This window comes from Juglans regia, chromosome 10 (genome assembly GCF_001411555.2).
Source record: "Juglans regia cultivar Chandler chromosome 10, Walnut 2.0, whole genome shotgun sequence".
NCBI classification, from domain to species: domain Eukaryota; kingdom Viridiplantae; phylum Streptophyta; class Magnoliopsida; order Fagales; family Juglandaceae; genus Juglans; species Juglans regia.
In genome coordinates, this window is record NC_049910.1 from 17,728,802 (window position 1) to 17,752,030 (window position 23,229).

At 37.3% G+C, this 23,229-nt stretch overlaps 3 protein-coding genes across 9 annotated transcripts; 2 read left to right on the forward strand and 1 right to left on the reverse strand.

The window, feature by feature from the left end:
* Positions 1-468: 468 nt before the first annotated feature.
* Positions 469-7,538, forward strand: LOC108993875. Its single transcript, XM_035695167.1, has 3 exons — positions 469-907; positions 1,893-4,517; positions 7,305-7,538. The coding sequence occupies exons 1-2, from the start codon at positions 469-471 to the stop codon at positions 4,508-4,510; spliced, it is 3,057 nt and encodes a 1,018-aa protein (XP_035551060.1). The 3' UTR covers positions 4,511-4,517; positions 7,305-7,538.
* Positions 7,539-14,795: 7,257 nt separating this feature from the next.
* On the forward strand, positions 14,796-16,431 carry LOC108993880 (ervatamin-B-like). The gene is made up of 2 exons (XM_018968919.2): positions 14,796-15,352; positions 15,771-16,431. The coding sequence occupies exons 1-2, from the start codon at positions 14,893-14,895 to the stop codon at positions 16,361-16,363; spliced, it is 1,053 nt and encodes a 350-aa protein (XP_018824464.1). The 5' UTR covers positions 14,796-14,892; the 3' UTR covers positions 16,364-16,431.
* A 942-nt stretch (positions 16,432-17,373) lies between these two features.
* On the reverse strand, positions 17,374-21,405 carry LOC118343666 (pentatricopeptide repeat-containing protein At1g06270-like). 7 transcript variants are annotated; one of them, XM_035694803.1, is made up of 5 exons: positions 21,137-21,405; positions 20,879-21,025; positions 20,107-20,155; positions 19,346-19,405; positions 17,374-19,020 (listed from the first exon to the last, which is right to left on the reverse strand). In XM_035694803.1, the coding sequence occupies exon 5, from the start codon at positions 18,973-18,975 to the stop codon at positions 17,932-17,934; it is 1,044 nt and encodes a 347-aa protein (XP_035550696.1). In that variant the 5' UTR covers positions 18,976-19,020; positions 19,346-19,405; positions 20,107-20,155; positions 20,879-21,025; positions 21,137-21,405; the 3' UTR covers positions 17,374-17,931. The 7 variants fall into 7 exon arrangements, with proteins under 7 accessions (XP_035550696.1, XP_035550694.1, XP_035550697.1 ...); XM_035694801.1 differs by adding an exon at positions 19,685-19,766 and having other exon boundaries at positions 20,107-21,025; XM_035694804.1 differs by lacking the exon at positions 20,107-20,155.
* Positions 21,406-23,229: the final 1,824 nt, after the last annotated feature.

Below are 23,229 nucleotides of genomic sequence, written 5' to 3' on the forward strand. Positions count from 1 at the left end.
GTTGTGCTCCAAGCAACATTCAATGACGGTGAAAAGAGGCAACCTCCAAAAAAAGTTCAAAGGGGTGCATCTTTCACTGCAGAGGAGGATAACCTCCTCGTCGCAGTTTGGCTCAACATTAGTATCGATGCAATAAAGGGTAATGATCAAAAGTCCACTCAAATGTGGGAAAGAATTTTGGAATTTTATCATGATTATAAAAAACAGAACAATGTGAACCGTTCTGTAGTTTCTTTGATGAATCGGTGGTCCTCGATTCAGAAATGCACAAATAAGTTTTGTGCATTTTTAGCACAAGTAGAGTCATTGCATCCGAGTGGTGCAACGGAGCAAGATAATGTATGTAACATTTTGCTTTAATTTTCACAAACATGTAGGACTGATTTATGAACTAACAATATTCCTATGTATTTGTAGATTGAGAAGGCAAAAATTATGTATAAAGAGATAGAGAAGAGTAAGTTCACAATGGAGCACTGTTGGTGTCTCAGAAGATACCAACAGAAATGGCAACAACATATCTCCACCCTTGGGACGAGGAGAAGGCCACAAGGTGAAGTTGCTCTTGACACGGTGGAGGAGAACATAGAGGTCTTTGCTGAGAGACCTCTAGGCAAAAAAATTGAGAAAGAAAGGGAGAGGAAGCGGAAGTCGATGGAAGACAAAGAGTCTGAGATCAGCATTTCCTTAGCTAAAATGACCGAGGATAGAGCCACGACCATGGAAGAGCAGAGAAATGCTCAACTCAAGGCAGACCAAAAAAGTGAGAAAATATTTGAACTAAAGAAGAAGAAATTTGAAGGCAAGATAATGATGCTAGATCTACGTGGCATGAATGCCATGCAACAAGAATATTTTCATAATATTCAAGTTGCAATTTTTGAGCATTCGAAGTCCCATTCCGGAGGTAGATCTAACTCTCATTCGATACCTTACTATGTAGATATCTAACTTGTAATATTTATAGAACTAATTTTTTTGAGAATTAGTGGCTGCCCAGCCACATGTGGGCTGGATAAATATGTGGCTGGGTAGCAACTAAATTCGTGGACTGTGGATATTATCTTTGTTGGTAATTTGTGGACAGTTTTGGTAACTTTTTATGTGGCTGGAATCAAGTTGTCAGGTTGTTTGTAGCTTCTTTTGACTTGTGCCAGCAATGTAGACTTGAATTAGAAAATAAGAAGGAAGCTGATATGTGGTTTACTTGTGGATAAAGTGCTTGCAAGTAATCGATGTCTGATATTATGGATATGGATATGAGACTGTGTTGGTGGACTATTTATGGGACTGTGTTGCTAAATTTTGAATGCTTTTGTTCATCAAGTCTCTATCTCTCTCTCACACAATTTTGATGTCCGCATGATTCATTGTGAGATTTGATTACACTTGCAATTTTATTGGAAGTGATATTATAATATATGTGGTTAAAAAAATTCGGTTAATATTAGTATGAAATGTTAATATTAGGTTGAGGAAATAAATAGTTGGGAAACAATAATTTTAAGTAAAATGTAAATTATTAATTAATATATGAAGTGTATTTGTAAAATATAAAAAAAATATAAAATATTATTAAAATATATAATATAATATTATTAATTTGACTTTAAGATGGCTAGTCCAATGAACATACCTAGCCAAAAGTTAAAGTTATAGTCAAAACTTGTACTTTTAGCTAAAATTTAGATTGGCAATGGCCATTGTCAATGCTCTAAGTCTATAACTATATATATTTAGATCAATGTATTATTATATTCTTTAATGTATAACTATAATATATAATACTAGTATATATTAATAATTTAAGAATATATTGAAATAAAATAAGGACAAAAATTTGATTTTGATTTTTTAATATTTAAAAGTTGGGGTGGAATCTCTTTATTTAGCCTGCTTGAACCACCAGCGTGAGTACCTCTCCGACTCAAATCCGCGGGACATCACCATGAGTACTTCTCCCACTCATTCCGAGCAACCCTCCCAAAACCCTAACGCCATGATCATTGAAGAATCGGAATCAGATCGTCTAGGCTCTCATACCCAATCCCCCAAAACCATAGCCCTTGTTGAACCACCAGATCCCCACCTAGAGGATCCTATCCCAAATCAGCCTAACCCAATCCAAGACGACCCTGAACCAATCTCAGCTCTAACTCCCCGAATCTCCGACCCTCCCACCTCTCGCCGAGCACCTAAGCGCAAGAAGAATGCCAATAAGCGCCGTCTCGCCCGGCAGAAGTCCCAGAAGAAGTTCCGAACCCTCGTAGAAACCCTCAAGCCCATCCCTTTTGTCCCTTCCAAAACCCTAGACTTCCAAAGCCACGAGGAACTTCTGAAGCGGCTCGGGCTATGGGAGTTTGTCCACATCGAGTTCGACAAGACCCTCCGAGCCGATCTCCTCGCCGAGCTGGTCGCCAGTTACAACTCGCAGAATCGGTGTAGCTATGTGAATTCCGCTCGAATCAATGTCAACCGAGCTGATTTGGCTCGCGCATTGAAGTTGCCGTTGCCCGTGAAGAAAAGTTCACCGCTGCTGGAAACTGCCGTGGAATCACCGGATTCGATCGCGTTTATCGAGGATTTCGTGTCGAATTGGATGCTTTTGCACGAGGATACGTGGATGATGCCGAAAGAGGTGTTGAATTGGACCAAGATGATCAAGGAAGGACATTTTGAGAAGGTAGAATGGGCTGGTTTAATATGGTTCATGGTTGAGAAGGAGCTACTGCAAGCCCCGAGGCTGGCCAATTGTTACTACGCCTCTCATTTACAGTATCTAATAAGATCACAGAAAGATGATTTGCTGAAGGAAGAGCCTAAATTGGACCAGGTTGATGTGGAGGTGGAGGAGGAGGAAGACGAGGAGGATATGGATGTTAGTGGGGACGTGAAGTTGGCTACGGTTGAAGATTATCTTGGGCACGAATCGGGGGATGTGAAGATTGATGCAAGTGAAGATTCTCGGGGGCACGAATTGGGGGATGTGAAGATGGATGCAGTTGAAGATTCTCGGGGAAACGAACTGGGGGATATGAAGACAGGCGCGGTTGAAGATTCTTGGGAGCACGAATGTGGCAATGTGAAGATGGCTGCGGGCGAGGATTCTGGAGGGCATGCATTTAGGGATGTGGACCTAGGTGTGGGTGAGGATTCTCAGGGGCACGAATTGCGAGATGTGAAGATGGATGCTGTTGAGGAATCTCGAGGGCACGAGCTGGGGGATGTGAAGATGGCTGTGGTTGAAGACTCTCGGGTGCACGAATTGGAGGAGCATAGTATTGAATTGAGTCTCGGGCAAGACAATGTGGAGAGAGTTGAAGAGAAGGTGGAGAGTGTTGAGATTGACAAGGAGCGTGTCGGGGATGAGGATGTTATGGATTTTGATGGATGTAGGGAGGAGTATAAGGATGAGGAAGAAGGTGGGGCATGGCTTTTGGATAGGAAGAGCAATATGGGCGTAGGCGAGCCATTTTTCAGGCGGTGTAGTGTTGGTGAAATTAAGGGCTTGGGTTCTGACGAGGAAAAGAGAGAAGAAGCGGGAGAAGAAGCGGAAGAAGGAGAGGATGAAGGACATGAGGAAGAAGAAGAAGGGGAACAGGAGGTTGGTGGGTTTCATCTTTCGCCGAAGTGCAGCCCGCTTGATGGGTTGGCTTCACGGAGTCTGATTCAGGCAATGGAAGCGGCCCAAATGCCTTTTAGCACAGGATTGGAACTCCGTGATCACTCAGCAGGGGATTTTTTGTCATCTAGGGTGGATAATGGGATGATTGCTGGTAGTTCATCGCTTTTTGGTAATGCTAACAAGAAAGGGCTTGATCATGAGAACGATGGCATTCATCACTCTCTTAATGGTGGTCATAAGAGGTTGAGGAGTGATGGGCCATGGGATGGAAAAGAGGCTGACTTTGATATGTGTATGGAGCAAGTACAGCATTGGGTTGGTAAAGCTAGAATGATGTATGCTGCCAAAGAACAGGCTTGTGAGGAAGCTACCGTGAATCAGCAGATCTTACTGAATGAGTTGGAGCAGCGGGATCGTATAATTGAACACATTCGAACGGCTAAGTATGAAGAGCAACAGAAGAAACAGGTGGAGGTGTATCGACTCGACCGCGAACTCTGTATGATGGCAAATCTGTTGGAGGGATATAGGAAGGCGCTGAAGGAATCTGATAGGGCATTTGCTGAATACAGATCACGCTTTCCACAGCCTGAAGAGCCACTTTACAAGGATGTTCCTGGCTCTGGAGGTCTTGTACTGAGCACCTTTGAACTGGAAAAGCAACGGTTGAAACAAGCAGAAGAAGACAGGATAACCCGTTTGGTGATTGAGAAGAAGTTTAAAGACGTTGAAGCAGAAGTGAATAGTAAATTTGAAGCACATTTTCAAGGGGTTGATTTGCTTGGGAATAGGTTGCTGGACGTTGAGAATGGAGTAAAAGTACTCAAGGAATCCATTGCAAAACGTAAGGTTTCGGAAACATCAGAAGGGACTCCCGATGAATGATAAACTGGTCAGTAAGTCTTCACTCTTGTGCTTTCAATTTGTAAACACGAGGAGCATAACTTATTTAGCACTCTGGTGTCTTGAAGTGCTAAAGTTTCTGTCATTACGCTAATTACCCACATTTTCCTCCAAATCTGCATCAATCTATGCGCTTTATCTGCATATGCAATGAGAATCTATTGGTTTTTGTCCTTCCTTCTTATTGTGTAGATTCCATTTCATGCTGATTGCTTGGAACTGGTAATACAATGGGAACGAAAAGGTACAACCAAAATACCAAATGCAACTAAAACCTGTTTGTACTGTCTATTTTTCCCATCCTCAACTCCATTCACCAAATCTTTAATTTAAACCACTTTGGGTTTGGATTGGGTAAATTTAAGCTTTTGGCTATTTCAAATATTTTTAGCTTAATATCCCTGTAAACAAATAGTTTTCTGGCTGTTTTCGCCAGTCTTCATCTGCATACTCTTGATCTTTATTGTGCCTAGAGCTAAAGTAGTCATGTATTATATTACACCACACATATTATAGTGCGTTCGAATGGTTTTTTCCTTCTTTCCTCGTTCCTATGTGAAATTCTTGGATGCTATATTGGGTCGATCTTGCTGGTTTAATACATCAGTCAATTCTTTTGTACAGATATAGCTTGTAAATGTAGCTTACAACATTTTAGTACGTGTTCCGAATAAGGCTATTACTTAAAAAATAATTATTAAAAAATTATAAAAATATATGACTTGATGTAATACATAAAAAATATTATTATTTTTTTTATAAGAATACATCAAAAATATTATATAGTAATAATTTATAAAGTGTATTAATATTTGACAGTTTAGATTGTGTCTTGTATCCTGTTTTAATTGATATTAATAGTCAACATATAACGTGCCAAGTGAGGCCCAAGCTACATCTTAGGCCTCGTTCACTTTCACAAAACTTCTCAACTTATCTCATTTCATCTCATCTAATTATTACAATTTGTTTAAATTTTTACACAAAATAAAATAAACAATTCAACTTTTTCAAATTCCAAAACAAAAATAATATTAAAAAAATAGATATATTCTAACAATATTTTATTCAACTTTCAATTTTTATCTCAACTCATCTCATCTGCGAAAATAAACAAGGCCTAAGTCATATTCCAAAATGAACTAGTCAATTGTACAATTGGAGTTCTATGGAAAACAAGTCTTTTGCTTGTTTTTGATTTTTGTTTTTGTTTTAAGTATTAAGTTTGTTGTTCTTCTGGACCATGATAATTGCGCCCCTTGGCTCTCTAGTTTAATGTACCAGAGTTTTGTAGACCCTGTAATAGAGATGTATAGAATAAATCTTCTTTGGCCGGCATTTTTACATTTACAAGCATGAGTGGTGTCTAGTAACTCGTTCGGTTTCGAGAATACCCTTCCAACTTCCACTTGAGGATACGGGATTTTCCATTCCGATTTTGCCCAACTTGGTGGGATCATTGAGCTAAATCAATTTCGGATTCCACAGATTGGAAGTTGAACTAGTCTCCGATTCCTCAGGTTGGAAGTTGAACCAATCTCCGGTTCCTTGGGTTGGAAGTTGCCTTTGAGTATTCGGAAAACCTTTCCCCCCATTTTCTCACTAGCCAAATGGACCACCAAGAATGAATTGGTTGGGCCTTGACTATTGTCCATCTTTCACATATGTAGAACCGAAGTCAAAGTAGATAAAAGAAACAAACCTAGATTTAGAAGAAAGAGGGAATATGAATAGATAAATCAGAGACAGAGAATGGGTTGTTTGTCCTCACTGGGGGGCGGTGGCAACCTCCTTTAGCTTGAGGATTGGACCTACCTGAGCGCAGTGGCCCATCCTTATTGGCGGCAGCTTTCCGGTTCTCGTCATCCTCAAGACTAGAAGCTTGTGACCCTCAGAAGTGAGGAAGAATTTGTGGCATGGCTTGCATATTTTTGGTGACTTGGAGCTACTGGCTTTAGTAGTGTGGATATGAGTGAGAGGAGAGCGCCATGGAGCACACTAGTTTATTTTTCTGGTTAACAACAAAATCAAAATACAAAGGGATTAAGGGGATCAAATAGGCACTGGGGTTGGTAGATGTGGAGTGGACTTCTTGTAATGGTTGATCTAGGAGCTTATATGCAATAAAACTCTCACTTCTTGTCGGGGCATAACAAATCTAAGAAATGCCCAAACTACATCTTAGCTTATTACTCTAAAAGGACTAGCCAATGTTACATGTGGGGCCTATTTGAATCATATAAAGTACAAAAGCTTCTCTGTCCCAGCCAACATGGGGTCTCATTTACCACCTTCCTATAATTAATCAAAGATATTACAATCTCTCCCCGTTATATCCCCGAGTCTTCGTCAAGCCATTCTATAATATCCCCGTTATAATATCCCCGCTGGTACCATAATCCTGATTACAAGAAACTTTCATTTGCTTCAGATTTTGTAATTTTTGTGTGCTGCGTTTCTTTTTTCTTGTCCTTTTCTTCCCTTTTCTTGGTCTTTCAGTGATGGCTTGTTCCTAGCAAGTCTGCAAGTTATATTATCTGGAACAATGGTGCACCAATGACATTATAATAGGGTTAGTTTATACTCTTGATCTCTGCTAGTTTATTTATCTGTTGAGGGCTTTGAGGACTTTTATAATATGTTTGATAATTTCTGATGTCACTAATAGGATAACTCATGATCTTCGAGTGATGTACAATCAGTGTAGCCTGTATTCATCTTTGCAAGGATGCTCATTTCAAATGGTTTATTGTAAACTTACTTACATTCGGTGCAGGTTGGTGCCAAGTATTCTGCCATATTTTGCTGCAAGCGTATTCTACCCAGATGTATAAAGTAGGATAGGTACTGAAGAAAGATTATGAGAAAGAGATATTCTGTACGGAATTGGATTGGCAATTAACCCTCTATTTGATTCTGGGTGTGCCATGCTTTAGAGGTTGTATTGTAGCTTAACAAGCATGAGGAGGACTGGTGCAAAAATGGTCTCTTAATATTTTAGTTTATTATATTTTATAACTGTTGAGCTTTTGGAAGTTAGCCATGGTTTCTTCAGACATTGAGATTTATCAAATATTATTTAGAACACCCCCCCCTTCCCTTGTAATTTCCCGAGTTTTTACCAAGTATATATAGATTTTAGTTATTTGCATAAAGTGGATATTTTCTAAGATGTCATATATCCAGTTGAATCAACATGTTTGATTAGTTTATACATTAATCTATCTGTCATATCTATGAAAGGTTGTTGCATGGAACTGTCAGTGCATAGCTCGACCCTCAACAGCCCGTGTTTTGCTAGTCATGATCAGAGCTTGACCTGATTGCTCTATTTATTTTTTAAACCAATATCTCAAAATATAAAGCACACGAAATTCTCGAGAGCATTATGTTTGTCTTTTTTATTTTTTTATTTTCTTTTATTTTAGTGTATGTTTCAGAGTCTAATTAAAGGTGGCTTAATGTTGGCAAGTTGGTCACGACTCCACTTTGATGTGCTTCCTCTCTCTAGCATTATTGCCTTACAATCATAAATAAATTATACAAAAATAAATATTGACATGATTTTATACGATACGTTAGATCTACTTTATAATAGAAGTAATTTTATAATTTAACGTATCACGTCAAGTTATATCAATTTATAATTTTATTTTTATGGGATCTCTTTGTAGTTAAAACATTTTTCTATTCTTAATGTTAGTGTATAAATGGTGCGGGATCCTTATTTTTCTATTTCTTTGATCTATGGCCCAAATAAATGGAGGTCAAAATATTTCTCTATGAAAACATGAAAAAATATGTTACACTAAATGGAGGATAAATAAATGGATAAGTCCATGAGTTATAATTTTGTTTAGGAATGTGGTTTAGATAATGATTTTTGAAGGTTTTAATGAACCAATATTTTTAGAAGCTAAATTGAGGTCTATCGGATAATTTTAATTTGGCTCATAGGCCAAAAAGTTTATTTTAAAGCTAGTTAATATGCAGTTGATCATTTTGGATAGCATTAGAGCATTGGTATTGGATTAGTCAAATATCTTTTCATCTTCAAATTTAACAAACATCATCCATATTTCTTCTACATTGAATTAGCTAAATTATTGTCATCCAAATTATAAAGTACAGTAAATCCATTCTTCTTTTTAAATATGAAAAAAATTATAGCAAGTCTAAAAGTATTTTTTAAGATTATTATATGATAGGTATGAGATTTTTATTCATATGAGATTTTACTATCTATATACATGAGATTATGTTAGATTGTGAAAATAAAAATGAATATGATTTTTTGGAGGTTATTAAAGATTATGAAAATAAAATAAAAATTAATAAAAAAAATATAAATAATAAAAGATAATAATATTTTATTATTATAGAGAGTGTGATGACTAATCTAATGTAGATTTCAAGTTTTGACTAATCTAATAAAAAATAATAATAGCCAATCCAATACTAATGCTCTTAGTGGGTTAATATTTTTGGAAAGTCAATTGAGATTTATTATATAATATTAAATATGTGGTGCCCCGTCCCTCATAAAAGACTAGGTGAGGTATCGTGGTTCCAAGAATGCTAGCCAACTGGTCAACACAAAGAAGAATGGTCAAACGTGCTAGTAATCTAAAAGAAAGTACACGTATGGAGTTGGTTCAATCGCAATGGAAATATAAATAGGACAGTGAGTTATCAACGTGATCAAGTATGTATGTACTAGAATCTAAACTTCATAAAAAGGGGCTTCTTGCCTTTCATATCCTCCAAACATTACATTATTCAATAATACATAGGGTTAGTCGCCACGAGCAGTCAACTAAGTTACAAATAAGCACTCGGCTTGGTTGTAAACATCCTACAAAGGGTACAGAGTAGCTACGACGAATATTGATGCTAAGACAGTCCTAGTCTCCTTGGTCAAGACTCAAGTGAGATTGACTCCTCTTCCTCAAGCGTCATACTGGGATTTGAACCTGAATCAAAATCTATGGTTCCGAGATAAAGCCATAGATAAGTTAGGCAGTTATGAAAAGACCGTTAATGAAAGAAAATGCTATGTGAGATGCAATGAAAATATTTAATGTAAATATTGGAAGTAAGTGTAAGTGCAAGGGAGGTATCTCCCTCTCTCTTGCAGATTCGTGTATCTTTAGAATACCTGGCGAGGAATAATCCTCTCAGTGAAAACATATCTATATATAGGTATGAAGAGGAATCACCCTATATGAACGTAGCCCTCTCTTTATCAAAATAGAGGAAAACTCAATAATACTTTTACGGTAGGAGTTACCCATATCCATGTAATAGAAAAACCTGTTAAAACCAATATTAGGTCAAGTATCGTTCTGTGCTCTTATGCACTTCCATCATTACTCATAGGCACACTCTTGCTCATAGGCACACATTTAAACTTATTGCCCCTACGATGCTACTCTATCCAAATACAACCGACTCGAAGACACTAGCACGTGATATGTCAAGAGATCCCGCATCTCGGCTATTAGATCAGGCCAAATACGACATCGTTCCACCCTACTCCTCACGAGACATTCTTCTTCTCGTGTGATATTCTTGGTAACGGTTCATGGAATGGTCTTGGATAATTCTCCGTCCCATACCATGATGATAGACTCTCACTAACTCCACACACACACACACACACACACACACACACACACACACACACACACACACACACACACAGGTTTATGAGCTTTGAAAATCAGATATGAGTATGTTATATATTCTTGAGCCCATAATTTAAATGTCTTTGTGGTATGTTTGCATCTCTAGTGATGTGATGTCTTTGTGGAGGCCTTGTGGTTGGATGGTCATTAGTTTGCATTTTGTTGTGTTACGGAGATAACTTTTGATTGTACAGAAAGTTTAGTTATAATCGTATATTTTTTTGTTTGTTTTGATAGTTTTTATTGGGATTCTAGTTGGTTTGACCGAAACTTGTATAGAACTTTTGAGGTTGTTTGTAATATTCATTGTTGAAACAACTTGGACATTATGTACTTTATATTTTTTAAATAGGGAGGGACTCTAATGAATTATAAATGGGACTATCATGTCTATGGAAAAAATCCGATCCGGATGAACAATCTTACATGTATGACAATATGAAATCTCATGTAACTTCACATATCATTAAGATCATAGCAACATGTGATCACATCAATGTAAAACATCTTATCGCAAATATTCAATAAACACAAGCTTCCAAAGTACTCTAAATGAGTTATTCTCACGAAAATCATGTTTCTATTTATATTGTCACTACGTAAGTGGTTACTTATCCTTAAGCTTTGCTTCCGAACTTTTGCTTGCGGTCATTGCTGCAACGATCGGTAAGTGTTTTAAGTTCATTTTAATATTTTGATTGTTAAAAAAGACTATCTAAGGCTTGTTTGGAAATAGATTTCATCTCATCCCATCTATTTTTCAAATATAATTCAAATACAAACATTTTCAAACTAATCATTATAACTTTTTCAAACTTTCAAAAAAAAAAAAAAAAATTCTAACTTTGTCAAATCTCCAAATAAAAATAATATTATAAAATTATATTCTTTCAATATTTTAATTTTATAATATTTTTTATTCATTTTTTTCTTTCTTCTTTCCCAAAACCCAAACAATACTCAGTTTAAACTATCTCATTACAATTTACATATTATCTTACTACTAATCATAAAATTTTTATCTCATTTCACTCTTCAAATGAGTCATAAGTGCCGGTCTAAATAGTAAATACAAGACTAGATTGTGGGTTTGACAAAATTATTGGGCTTATGACAGGAAAAAATATGGCTTATGGGTCCAATAACATATCTATTCATTAAATATCCTATGGGCTTTTTAAATCCTTTCCCAACCATAACAAATTTTGGTCCATTTTTATTTCAATAAATACCCTATATGTGGGCTTTTTAAATAGGATGGTGCTACACCTACATTGGGAAGCCACCGAAACATCCACCAAATAGGTAATTGTGTTTTTATTTTTTTTTATTTTTTGTTTTTTTTCAAATATTTTTTAAATCTATTAAAAAATTCTAAAAGTAAATAAAAATTAAAAATTCATTAAAAAAATACTTACTTAACAATTAATTAAAAAAATAAAAAAGCGAATCGGTGGCCACCATTGTTGACCTCCATTTGTTGGTTTAGTATTTCCCTTTTAATCAAGAATTTCATGCTTGGAGTATTACACATGATGCGTCCTATAATGTTTGAGGTTTTTGGAGAGATAAATACGACGTAGCAATGAACTTTCCCTCCAAGGGATGGATAGGAAAAGATCATCGGCTAAGTTTAATTTTGAAGGCGTAGGTAGGAGAGAAGGAATTGCTGCTGATTTCTGCCTCTTGCACGTACACACACACACAATTAATTGAGAAAAATGATAGTTACAATTGTGAGTGCGTAAATGTTGTACAATCACTTTTAAAAAAAGTGAATAAATACGAAATTTACATGAAAATAAATTAATTTTGTAATAGTAGATCCTATTCTTTTTCAAAACGACTGCATAACACTTGCGTACTCTACGACTATATATAACATTACTCATTAATTTATGATAGGCTCCAAGTATTAAGTGTCTATTCGGGATTGCCTTAAGAAATAGGGCTTTTTATTGTAGATGTTATTAAATACGTAAAAGCTGAAAAGAAAACTTACTCATATATACATACACACATACAAATATAAATATATGTATATATCTATTCTATATATTAAAGTTTCTATGGTCATGTGAATATTAGATTTTATTTTATTTGAATTTTCATTTTAGCCCTTTTTCTTTTGGTTGGTGAGTTGCTATGTTCTTTGATTTGGTCTCTTTTAAGCCTAATTGAGCTTTAGGCCCGTTTGGTTTTATAGATCATCTGATGTCACCTTAATATCCAAACACCAATCAAACACAAACGTGTTTTAATTTTAATTTTTTAATTTTTTCATTTAGTGTGCTTTCTCCAAGTTGAAAATGATTTGGACACAAGGTTGTTACTTTACCCTCATGAGCTAGCATATAATTTTTGTTATCATTTTCGTTCATCTATGTTTTTTAAGGTCACTATATACTTTCAAGAATATATTTATAGGATTGGTTGATATCATAAAAAGAGTTGTAATTTCTTTTGCTATCTAAAGGTATAGATTATTCACTAAATAAAAAGCGGGAAAATAATCCAACATGAAACAGTTTTTAGACTAGTGCTTAATTTATGCTATCCTTTGCTATAATCTGGACAATTTTAGGACTCTTAACAAGTCATTTTTTTGCCCTTGTATTAGTATCAAAATGACTATTGTGGAAGAATGTCCATTGAAGTAAAATGAGCATGGCTCAATTTTGTGACAAATATCTTTCTTTTTTTTTTTTTTTTCATCATTTCCATTAAAAATGCTTTAGATACAAAAAGATTTCACAAAAGTAAATTCACAAACTGACTGACTTGATTTAATACGTTATATTGTAAAGTAGATTTAATATATCATATGAAGTTATATCAATTTGTAGATTTACTTTTATGAAATTTTTTATAGATGTAACACTTATCTTATGTTAGTTGCTTGTTTTGCATTGAAGTTAAGACGCCATGTCCACTTTCAGGCAACATTGGCTAACGAGTAGTCTCACTTGGTTGAGTTTTTCTTCTTTTCCGTTACTTTGAAAGTTGTGTTTTGCTTTACGTCGTATCTCATATTTGTCCCATTTTTCTTCCTTGGATTGCTTGATGATGATTTGCCTTAAAGAGCTAACATGCATGCATTAATCTGTGTTACTTTTTTGTTTGTGGTGTTTACTATCTCTTAAATATTATTTTTATTTATTTTCTATTGATTGAGTTGTTATTGTAAATATTAAAATTTGACCATGTGCTTACGATGGATTGTTTCACGTGTTTGTTATGAAGAAAAAAGAATTAATGATGTTATTTAAAAATTTATTGTAACCAAATTTCTCTTAATGTTACGTACAGTTATGGAGTGTGTAAACGCTATGCAGTCACTTTGAAATAGAGTGAAGTCTACTGTTAAAAAATTAATTTTCTTTTCATGTGGATTCTGTATTTATTCATTTTTTTCAAAAAAATTACACGGTACTTACATATTTACGACTGCAACTATCATTTCTCATGAACTAAACCTCTCAATAGTTTTGGTTGATCTTCAAGATTATATTATATGGATTTCATATGTCCTAACTTTTTCAAGGGTTTTTTGGTTCAAAACATTTAACCTTTGAAACTTTATACGTATCCGCAAACTAAATGGACTTAGGTAGTGCACATAGGCTCCTCCTAATACGCATCTAGAAGTTTATATTTCTCATATAAAAAACACAACACTTTTAATAGGATATACGTGCCGTGCTACCTAGCATGCATACATGTATGCATGCATATGTCCTTCTTGTGTTTATGACGAGTGGTATACAATCTGTTTACCGACTGTTGTGGTCCAAAATAGACAGATCAGACCCCAAAATCGTAAAGAAACTGACAATTTGGTGGAACATGAGTTACATTGGCCAGCAGCATGAACAATCTACTCACAACCAAACCTGCAATTGATTCAAGTTTGCTTGACTTAGCCATCCCAAGCACACCATGTAAAATCTAGAAAACATGCTAGAAAGAAGAATCTTAAAGGAAGAATACAGAATAGGAAATATAGAGAATGTACCTACGGAAGTCATGATTAAAAAATGCAGACAGATCTTCCTCTCCTTGCTCCTCACAAAATATTAGCTTTCAATGGGGCAAGCCAATGGATGTATGGAGAGGAGAGGGGACCTAGCCTCTTATAAATAGAAAACTTATGGAGTCCTCCCACCAAGGACTCAAATTCCAATAGGGTCTAGAAAAATTCCAGAATAAGACCCTTAAGCTTCCAGGCCTACATATGTAATTTACTACAATTTAAATAGGATATAATCATATATTACTAAGGTGCAATAAACCTCAAATGATCACTCAACTTAATGGGTTAAAACAAAGTACTATTGTGAGCTATATATATCTAACTCGTTTTATAAAACATGCAATCAAATGAAGCCCATATTAGAAATTATTCAACACCAAACCTACAAACAACAACCAGGATATACATTTGCAGCCTTACTTGGAAACGGAACCATATATAGATGCTTGCCCAAGTCAAATACAGAAGCACCAAAGACGTGAAAAAAACATAGCAAAAGACAACTGAAACACCTTAAATGGATGAGCAAGCACAAAAGGACTGCAAAACGTAGCAAATTCAAACATGGAGTTTTACTTTGTTTGAAGACTTTATTTGCAGTTATAAGCATGTTGGACATAAGTCCATTTCCAAGCTAGCTCGCCATGGAGACTCCTACTTCGGCATTAAGAAGTGCGACCCTCAAACTTTTGATTTTATGGATTCTATGGATGCCATTAAGGGCATGTTCTGAGAAGTACAGGCAACCAGTCGATGATGATCCAAAATCAGTGAGAGAGAGGTATGAAAGCTGGGTGGAAATGCATGGCCGAAGATACAGCAGTAAACAGGAATGGGAAATGCGCTTTGGAATTTACCAATTTAACGTCCAGTTCATTGACAGCATCAATTCTCAGAATTTGTCATTCCAGCTCGTTGATAATAGATTTGCAGATATGACAAACGAGGAGTTTAGAGCTAACTACTTGGGATTTAGAGCCATGCCCTTATGGCATCCAAAGAAAAAGACAAACTTCAGCTATGACAAAAGTATCGATTTGCCATCTAGCGTGGATTGGAGAACGAAAGGCGCTGTTACTCCAATTAAGGATCAAGGCCAATGTGGTAGGAATTTTCTACCTTTTTCCCAGAGTAAATGAGAACGTTGAGAGCATGGTTGATGACTACTAAGAGAATTGACTGCTAAAATCATTTTTTCAAGCCTTCAAACCACTAGAATCACTTCATTCTCTTATAAATGACTATAACACTAAGAATAACAACAGCAACAATGACAGCATCCATATATAAGAAAATAATATGACGATGATGACAATGGTGAGGATGAAATAGGCCAGTAACATCATAATGCCTGAGAGCTAGCTAAATCAGAGTTTTTTATATTTGCAGAATTACAAGTATTAGGGTGCCACTGTAATTTGTAAATGCTGATTTTTGAATTTAGTTTAATGTTGCCAGTCTTAAATCTTAATCCCAAAGGTTACAGGCAAGCCAACTCTAATACTACCTGCTTTTAATTCAGGTAGTTGTTGGGCATTCTCTTCAGTGGCAGCTGTGGAAGGTATCAACAAAATCAAAACAGGAAAGCTGAAATCTCTATCAGAACAAGAGCTTATGGACTGTGATTTCAACACCTGGAATCAAGGCTGCGATGGTGGATACATGGAGAAAGCATTTGCATTTATACAAAAGAATGGTGGACTCACCACAGAAGAAAACTACCCTTACAAAGGATCACATGGCACCTGCAAGAAAGCCAAAGAAAAAAAGGGTGCAGTGAAAATAAGTGGCTATGAGAAGGTACCTGCCAATAATGAGAAAAAACTGCAAGCAGCAGTTGCTCACCAACCAGTATCTGTAGCTGTAGATGCTTCTAGTCCGGAATTTCAATTCTATTCTAAAGGTATATTTAGTGGCCACTGTGGAACTGAACTTGATCATGGAGTCGCAGCAGTTGGCTATGGAGAAGAAGGTGGTAACAAGTACTGGCTGGTGAAGAATTCATGGGGCACTGGCTGGGGTGAATCTGGTTATATAAAGTTGAGGCGTGATCTAAAAAATAAGCATGGTACTTGCGGCATTGCCATGGAGGCTAGCTACCCTCTTAAGAAATGAGCAATCTTGTTTGTTAAATTTGGCATTTTGTGTATGCAGAACAACAGGAAGTTAGCTTATCAAGTTAATCTTGTGTAGCAAGTTTATGTAAACTTCAAATAAAAGATGAAATAAGCTAAAACCTTGTCACATATATACGAAACTGGAAAAAGGGACTTAATCATTGTTCACAGAGCTTGTCAAGAACAAATTTTAATCCTACTTACAGATCATAACCTGGAAACAGTCAATGACTTTATAGTTTTGTTATCGGAATCTTCAATTTTACCTTCTTTAGTTTTTTAATTTCCATTCATGTTGAGATCTATTTTCATCAACCTTAAATTAGCCATTTCATGCAGATTATGGTAACCATATGAAGTTTCTACCGCAGTAAGAGCTTTTCAAAGCCATACTTACTCAGTGTCATGGAGACAGTACAACCTTCAGCTAATGTTTAAAGGAATATGCCAACCCTTCTGCCTTAGACGAGGCAAATCTCGCCATTGGTGTTGCTTAAATTAATCGAGCATGTAGTCTCAATTAGGGAGGTCACAGATTGTCTGAAAAAGATGGAAAGGACTTTTGGCATTCAACTGATTAAAATGGAAGAAGTGATTTATCAGCGACACAATGTCCAACTGAAGGTTGAACTAAGCTGGTTTCAACCTCATTGGGATGCACTAGAGAAATGAAGACACAAGGATATATTAAATTCAGAAAAATGAACTTCCGACGATTCTATGATTTTAAGGATCAGGAGTTCCAGGAGGCAGTTGGGTGGCCGCAGTTCGCCAAGGATTAATGATATATTTTGAGAGGAAAAAGGCCCCGGACAAAGTAGCCCTGTGAAAAAATTAAAAGAACGTTGAAGGGAAGAGAAAAAAGAGGACTGACATACAGAGAATTGGTTTAACTAATGCTGGAAGTCTGAAGACAGGATAGAAAGCAGATGGGGGAATTCAACAAATTAACAGCAGCCTTCCACTGTGTACTTTCGATTCTTAATTTCAGTAAAAAATTTCCTAATATTTTCCATAATTGATCTGTTTTTCTATTGCCAAGTTCCAAAATGTTACATGTAATGTATATTCGAAAAACAGACTTGTCCACTGTAACTGAAACAAAAAAGAGACTTGTCAACTGTAACTGCAAAGGACAATGAATTTAAGGGGGCTACTCATTCCCATAACAGTCAATCGACCATCCAAAAAACATTTCCTATGCATACCTATACATTGGCCTGCTTCCTAATCCGTGAAGGATTTAAACTCCATTCATGTATTTCTTTCATTCTGGAATATATTGCTCTAATGGTCTAGCTGGAGGAACAGAAACACAAGGACTGCTTGAGAACTCCTTCCTGTTTCATTTTTAAAAAGGAGTTGGGCGCAGCGAACTCCGACACTCTCTTGAGCATCAGTTGCAGGTATAAGCAGCAACATTTTCCATGGAAGGTAATGCAGCTGAGTGCCTGACAAAATAAACATTGATCCCAAAGTTCAGAAGCTAGTCACTGTTGCGAAATTTACTAGGTCCGTCCCAGATTGAGCTTTTAACTAACCCACACCCAAAGCAACTGCAACGTGCTAAGACCTTAACTCTGAGAATCTTTGCCTAACTGCACAAGCAAGCTCCCATTCCCCAATACCAGCAAGCCTCTCAACCACCTTTTGCCTGACCTTGATATGCGGTATAAGACCTCTCTCTGCCATAACCATCGCAACCTTTCCAGCCAAAATATACTCGCTACACTCCAAACAACCCTCAACGACAACCTCATAGCTGTCAAACCCAACAACAGTACCCTCTCTCTCCAAGAACTCAATCATCTCAACTGCTTTCCATATCTCTCTGTTTGCCCGCAATGCTACTGCTACCTTCACAACCGTTGCCTGCCTTGGCATCAATCCCATTTTCGCCACCATTTCCTTCAGCATATCAGTGGCATCATTAGTTTTTCTGACTGTAGACATTGCACCAATCACGATGTCATAACTCTCCAAATCAGGAACACATCCGGCCCCAACCATGCCCTTCAAAACTTTAACTGCCTCCACCAATTGATCAACACGGCAGAGAGATGATATCAGATAATTACATGTGCCACAGTCAGGACGATATCCGATTGATTGCATCTCCAATAGGATGTTAGGGACACATTCAGATTGGCATCGGCGTTCCAGCCATGCTGAGGAGAGGAGGAGATGAATTTGCGGGACAGGGATGCAGCCAGAGTAAAGCATTCTTTGAAGAATGGCAAGTGCAAGAGGGAGGGGTTTGGGGCTTTGGAGTGTGTATGAAAGAAGACATGCATAGGCTATCCGGGGACGAAAGCGAGGTCTAAGAGGGATAAAAGACTGCAAAATTTCATCAATGATTTGCATCCTGATGTTCTGAGGAAAAGTTGAGAGGAATGAGAATGGATTTGGATTCTGGACGGCTTCTTTTGAAGAAAGAAGGTCAGGAATCTTTTGGTACATTTTGACTTCAACTGCAGCTTTTAAAGCTTCTTCTACTGGTGGGAGTGAGGAGTATCGGTGAAGTGAAGTAAATCGGAAGAGACAATAATGAAAAAGAGGACCAGATCTGTAAAGTTTTGCTGCTCCAGTTATTACCATATTTGAGGTCATAGAACATCACCATCCCAGTGGGGCAGCATGTGTCACAGCATGAACCTGCAGAGTTTGGTCTTTATTAATGACAAGAGCAGGAAAAATGTATGGGATGAAGACTTGGTAAATAGAAGATAAGAAAACATACATCACATGATAAAACATTATGTTAAGCTTCTTCAAAGGGAATGTTGAAGGGTATGATTGTCACACCCTGCACCTAGGGCGAACCCTTCTAACTTGAAATCCACAATAATAAGAACTTAGATACAAAAATCCTCCAATCTTAATTATCCCAACTCCTCTTCCAGAGAAAATAAACTAAACACTAATAAATATTATACCAAAATCTAACAAAACTAGTTATGCCACATGAGACTTATCACACCTTTCTCTTCTAATCTTGTCACATGCCATCTATTCTAACTGTCACAATCATCAAATTCATCTGAAAAATAGTGGAGATAAACGGGTAAGTTATCAACAACAAAGTAAGCATCAAACCTATACCAATGTGTAACCATTAGCTAGTTACAAAATGCTGAACAGAACAAAGTCTCAAAATAACATAGCGATATTTCAGAAACATATATTTATAATAATAATTTATCAAAAAAATTTATTTGCAATAATAATATAGACAAAAGACCTTTGGCATAAGAATAACTGAAACAACATCATAACAAAACAGAGGCCATGTTTACTCCCGTGGCAGGATTGTGCAAACCTCGGCAACCAAACAGGCAAAAACAGAAATTGAAATCTCCCCCTTTTAAACTCGGCGTGCAAAGTGTGCACATAGGAAAGACCTACCAATAGAGATGTTGGTACCAGTGTAAGAACAGAGGCCACAATTTTACACGTGTGGTAAGGTTAGAATAGAAGCAGAAACAGAAAGTTATGCCATAGGGTTTTCAAATGCAATACCATAATAGAACAAAGTACTGAATATATAAATATCATATATTCACATAAAAGTTTCAGACATCATATTCACTTTTATGCAGTTGAGAACAGAGTACCAAAAATGCTCATGTGTACCAGTCATGACAAAAATACTTCATTTTTATGTTTAGAAACAAAGAATAGTGCAAAAAATAACCAAGGTTGTTTTCATAACAAAAATATTCAAGTTTATCACAAAATCACCTCAGTCAGTTTTTGGCAAAGTCTAGCATTGGAGCACCGCTCCCCTGAACTGCACAACTGAATTGAGCAAAATCAATCGAACCCTAAAAGAAGTCTATACAATCTATAAGTACAAAAACTAAATAACCTAACACCTCTAAAATAAATGAGACAAAACATTTAAATAACTCCTTGACAATAACCCAATGATTGCCATTATTCTAATCCGATCACTTGCAACTTCAAGCCATAACTTCCAAGACTGGTCGGAACCACCATAATTACACATATGTCCATTCAAATATTTCTTAAACACCTAGAAGCTACGAGTCGACCCATTTAATCAAATCTAACCACATCTCATCAAATATGTTTATAACACAGATTCCATTTCTGAACATTTTGACAAATTGCATGGTACTCTGCACAGCCCTCTATTAATTATCATCCCGACCTAATTGACAACCGATGCAAATAAGCCTATTTTTATCTTCTAGCCGACCCTTTGAACCTCCAAGCTTATTCTAGATATTTACCCCAACTCCCCAAAGCAAGGTTATAAAGTCACCGAAACACCACAATCGTACCATCATCATCGCGCCCAATTTTCTGCCTGCCCAAGACGTGCACACCCAAATTCTCTTGAAGCTAACACTCGAAACCAAACTCCAAGAAGTCAGCCCATAAACCGCCCGAAGTGACCACCATAACCTAATGCATCTAAATTACTTACCACAACCCGAGACATAACTAAATCACCAATTTCCACCTTGACCTTAAACATCCAACAAACCTCAACTTGCCGACTGGTCAAGCGCCATAACAGCAATTCTCCAACTAACAATCCAGCTTACTTCAAGAGACGGACTGCATGGTGGCGGTTGAACCCGGCGTGTCGTGCGACGTACTCCAAGTAGGCTATTGCGGAGGCTGCGGCTGACTGAAGAGGGAGGAGCTATCAGTGAGATGGACAGAAAATAAACGGAGAGAGAGAGAGAGAGAGAGAGAGAGAGAGAGAGAGAAGGACAGAGAGAGGTGGAAGGGAACTTACCGGTGTGATGAAGCTGCAACCGGAGGCTGCAAGGGACTGCGGCGTCAGAGATAGTCAACGGAAAACTCAGAGAGGAGAAAGAGAGAGAGACACGAATTTGAGAGAGAGGAACCAAGAACAGAAATATCGACGGAGCGAGACTTAAATGAGGCGGCGTGCTTGTGGTGCAAGGCTTTGGCTGCAGTGGAACAGAGGCGGACGGCGTGGGGGACGCAGCGGAGAATCACAGATGAGAGAGATGTTTGGAGGGGGGACTTAGAGTAGGTTCGAGGGGTGAGATGAGAATTTTGTGTTTTGTTTTGAAGTTTAAAATATTAAGTTTTAATATTATTATTGTTTTGGGATTTGAAAAATGTGTATTGAGATTTAAAAAAGTTGAATTGTTTATTATATTTTGTATGAGAATTTAAAAAAGATGTAATGATGAGATGAGATGAGATGAGATGAGAATTTTGTATTTTGTTTGAGGTCCCAAACCTGCCCTTAAAAAAACATGTGATAATCAATAACTTGAACCACTATTCCAAGCATATATGAAAATGTCATAAACAAGTAAGCATGGCAAAATCATCATGTGAATCCGATTACAATCAAGAGATTATCATCAAACAATGAGTGCATACGATAGCAACAAAAGTGTAATGTTCACACAACATATACAAACATTATCCAAAGTAGGTTGAGAATCTAATTACAGAAAATCTGATGAGTTAACAAATAGCAAGTTGAAAATACAATAAACAACGTTAGATGAGTACACATGAAAAACCCTAATTTGAGTGGATGCATGTGAGAGTGTGTCGTGTCTAGGGTTTACTCCCTCAGGGCTCATGAACTTCTTCTTATGTCTAGATAGGTTCCTCATGCATTCAGACTTCACTCAGGTGGCTGAACTCTATAGAGAGAAATATTCTAGTTCAAACTCAAGAGGTCGTGACCTTCTCCCCATTCAAAAGCTCATGCTCACGTGTATAGTGCTATGGGTGGATCGGTTCTTCCCTTGAGATGAAACCCTAGCCTTTCCTGAATGTCCATGTACAAAAGAAAGCATGGATCACCTTCTTCACTGAAAATGGTCACGTGTATGTATGTGTATGGATGAGGATAGGCGTATGGATCTTACCGTGAGTCTTCCTTCCTCTTGGATGGAGTCACCACTTCCTTCGTTACTCATAAGATTGTTGGATGAAGGTGGAGGGTGCGTATTTGGTATTTGGTTGGAGAGAAATGGTGAGAAAAATTGAGAGAATGGTGAAGCCGTGTGGGAGGGGAAGTGGTACAGGAATGGGAATTCGAAATTTGTCCAAAAAGACCCTTCACCCGTCGGCTCCTCCCATTTTATAGACATCCCCTCATTCCTTGGAAATGCAAGAGACTTATACATGGGTGCCATGTGGCACCATGCTAAAAATCCCTTCATCTTCCTCATCATTGAGTTGTGTTGGGAAAATCAAAAGCCTCATAGACAAGTGGTGTGAACCTCTCCATCCAAAACCCTAGCTTCCAAAAGTACCATTCCTCATGTGTCTAGGTTCAATATATCCGATGGTAAAAATCTCAAAACACAAACCCTCAATCATCCTTGGGAGGATGAATGGGTGCATGCTTGCTACTTGGCAAGGGTGGCAAGCAATGTGTGTGTGTGTGTGAGGGGTTGGCCAAAACTCCTCATTTCCTCACAAACCTCTTCCTCTTCCCAAGACTTGAGTGGCGTGTACATGTGGGTTCCCTAGGCAACCTTTCCTCTTCTCTAGGCATAGGTGGTGTGTGGGTGTTGGTTCCTTATGCGAAAGACATGTGGCATGTGGGTGTGGGGTGCGTGTCTGGGTGGCTGAATCTAGGGACTTGGTTTTTCCTTGTCCCAAGGTGCCTCTTCCACTTCTCATCATTTGTTTCTTCTAGAATACCCCATTCCAAAGGCATGTGTAACACTTGGCAAAGTGCATCTCCCTTGGCCGAAACCCTAGTCCTTGTGGGTTATGACTTTGCCCTTTGAGCTTCCCTAGGCGCCATTTCAGTCACAACCCTGCCCCAGAGTGGGCGAGATCGCAGTGGACATGCCTGTTCTTTCCTTTTCTTTCTTTTTTCTTTTC

Coding starts and splice junctions, on each gene's coding strand:
- LOC118343666 (XM_018968930.2), bottom strand. CDS start 18,975: ATGACCTCAAATATGGTAATAACTGGAGCAGCAAAACTTTACAGATCT.
- LOC108993880 (XM_018968919.2), top strand. CDS start 14,893: ATGGAGACTCCTACTTCGGCATTAAGAAGTGCGACCCTCAAACTTTTG. Junction 15,353..15,770: donor TAAGGATCAAGGCCAATGTG/GTAGGAATTTTC, acceptor CTTTTAATTCAG/GTAGTTGTTGGGCATTCTCT.
- LOC108993875 (XM_035695167.1), top strand. CDS start 469: ATGGAGCACTGTTGGTGTCTCAGAAGATACCAACAGAAATGGCAACAA. Junction 908..1,892: donor TTCGAAGTCCCATTCCGGAG/GTAGATCTAACT, acceptor CTCTTTATTTAG/CCTGCTTGAACCACCAGCGT.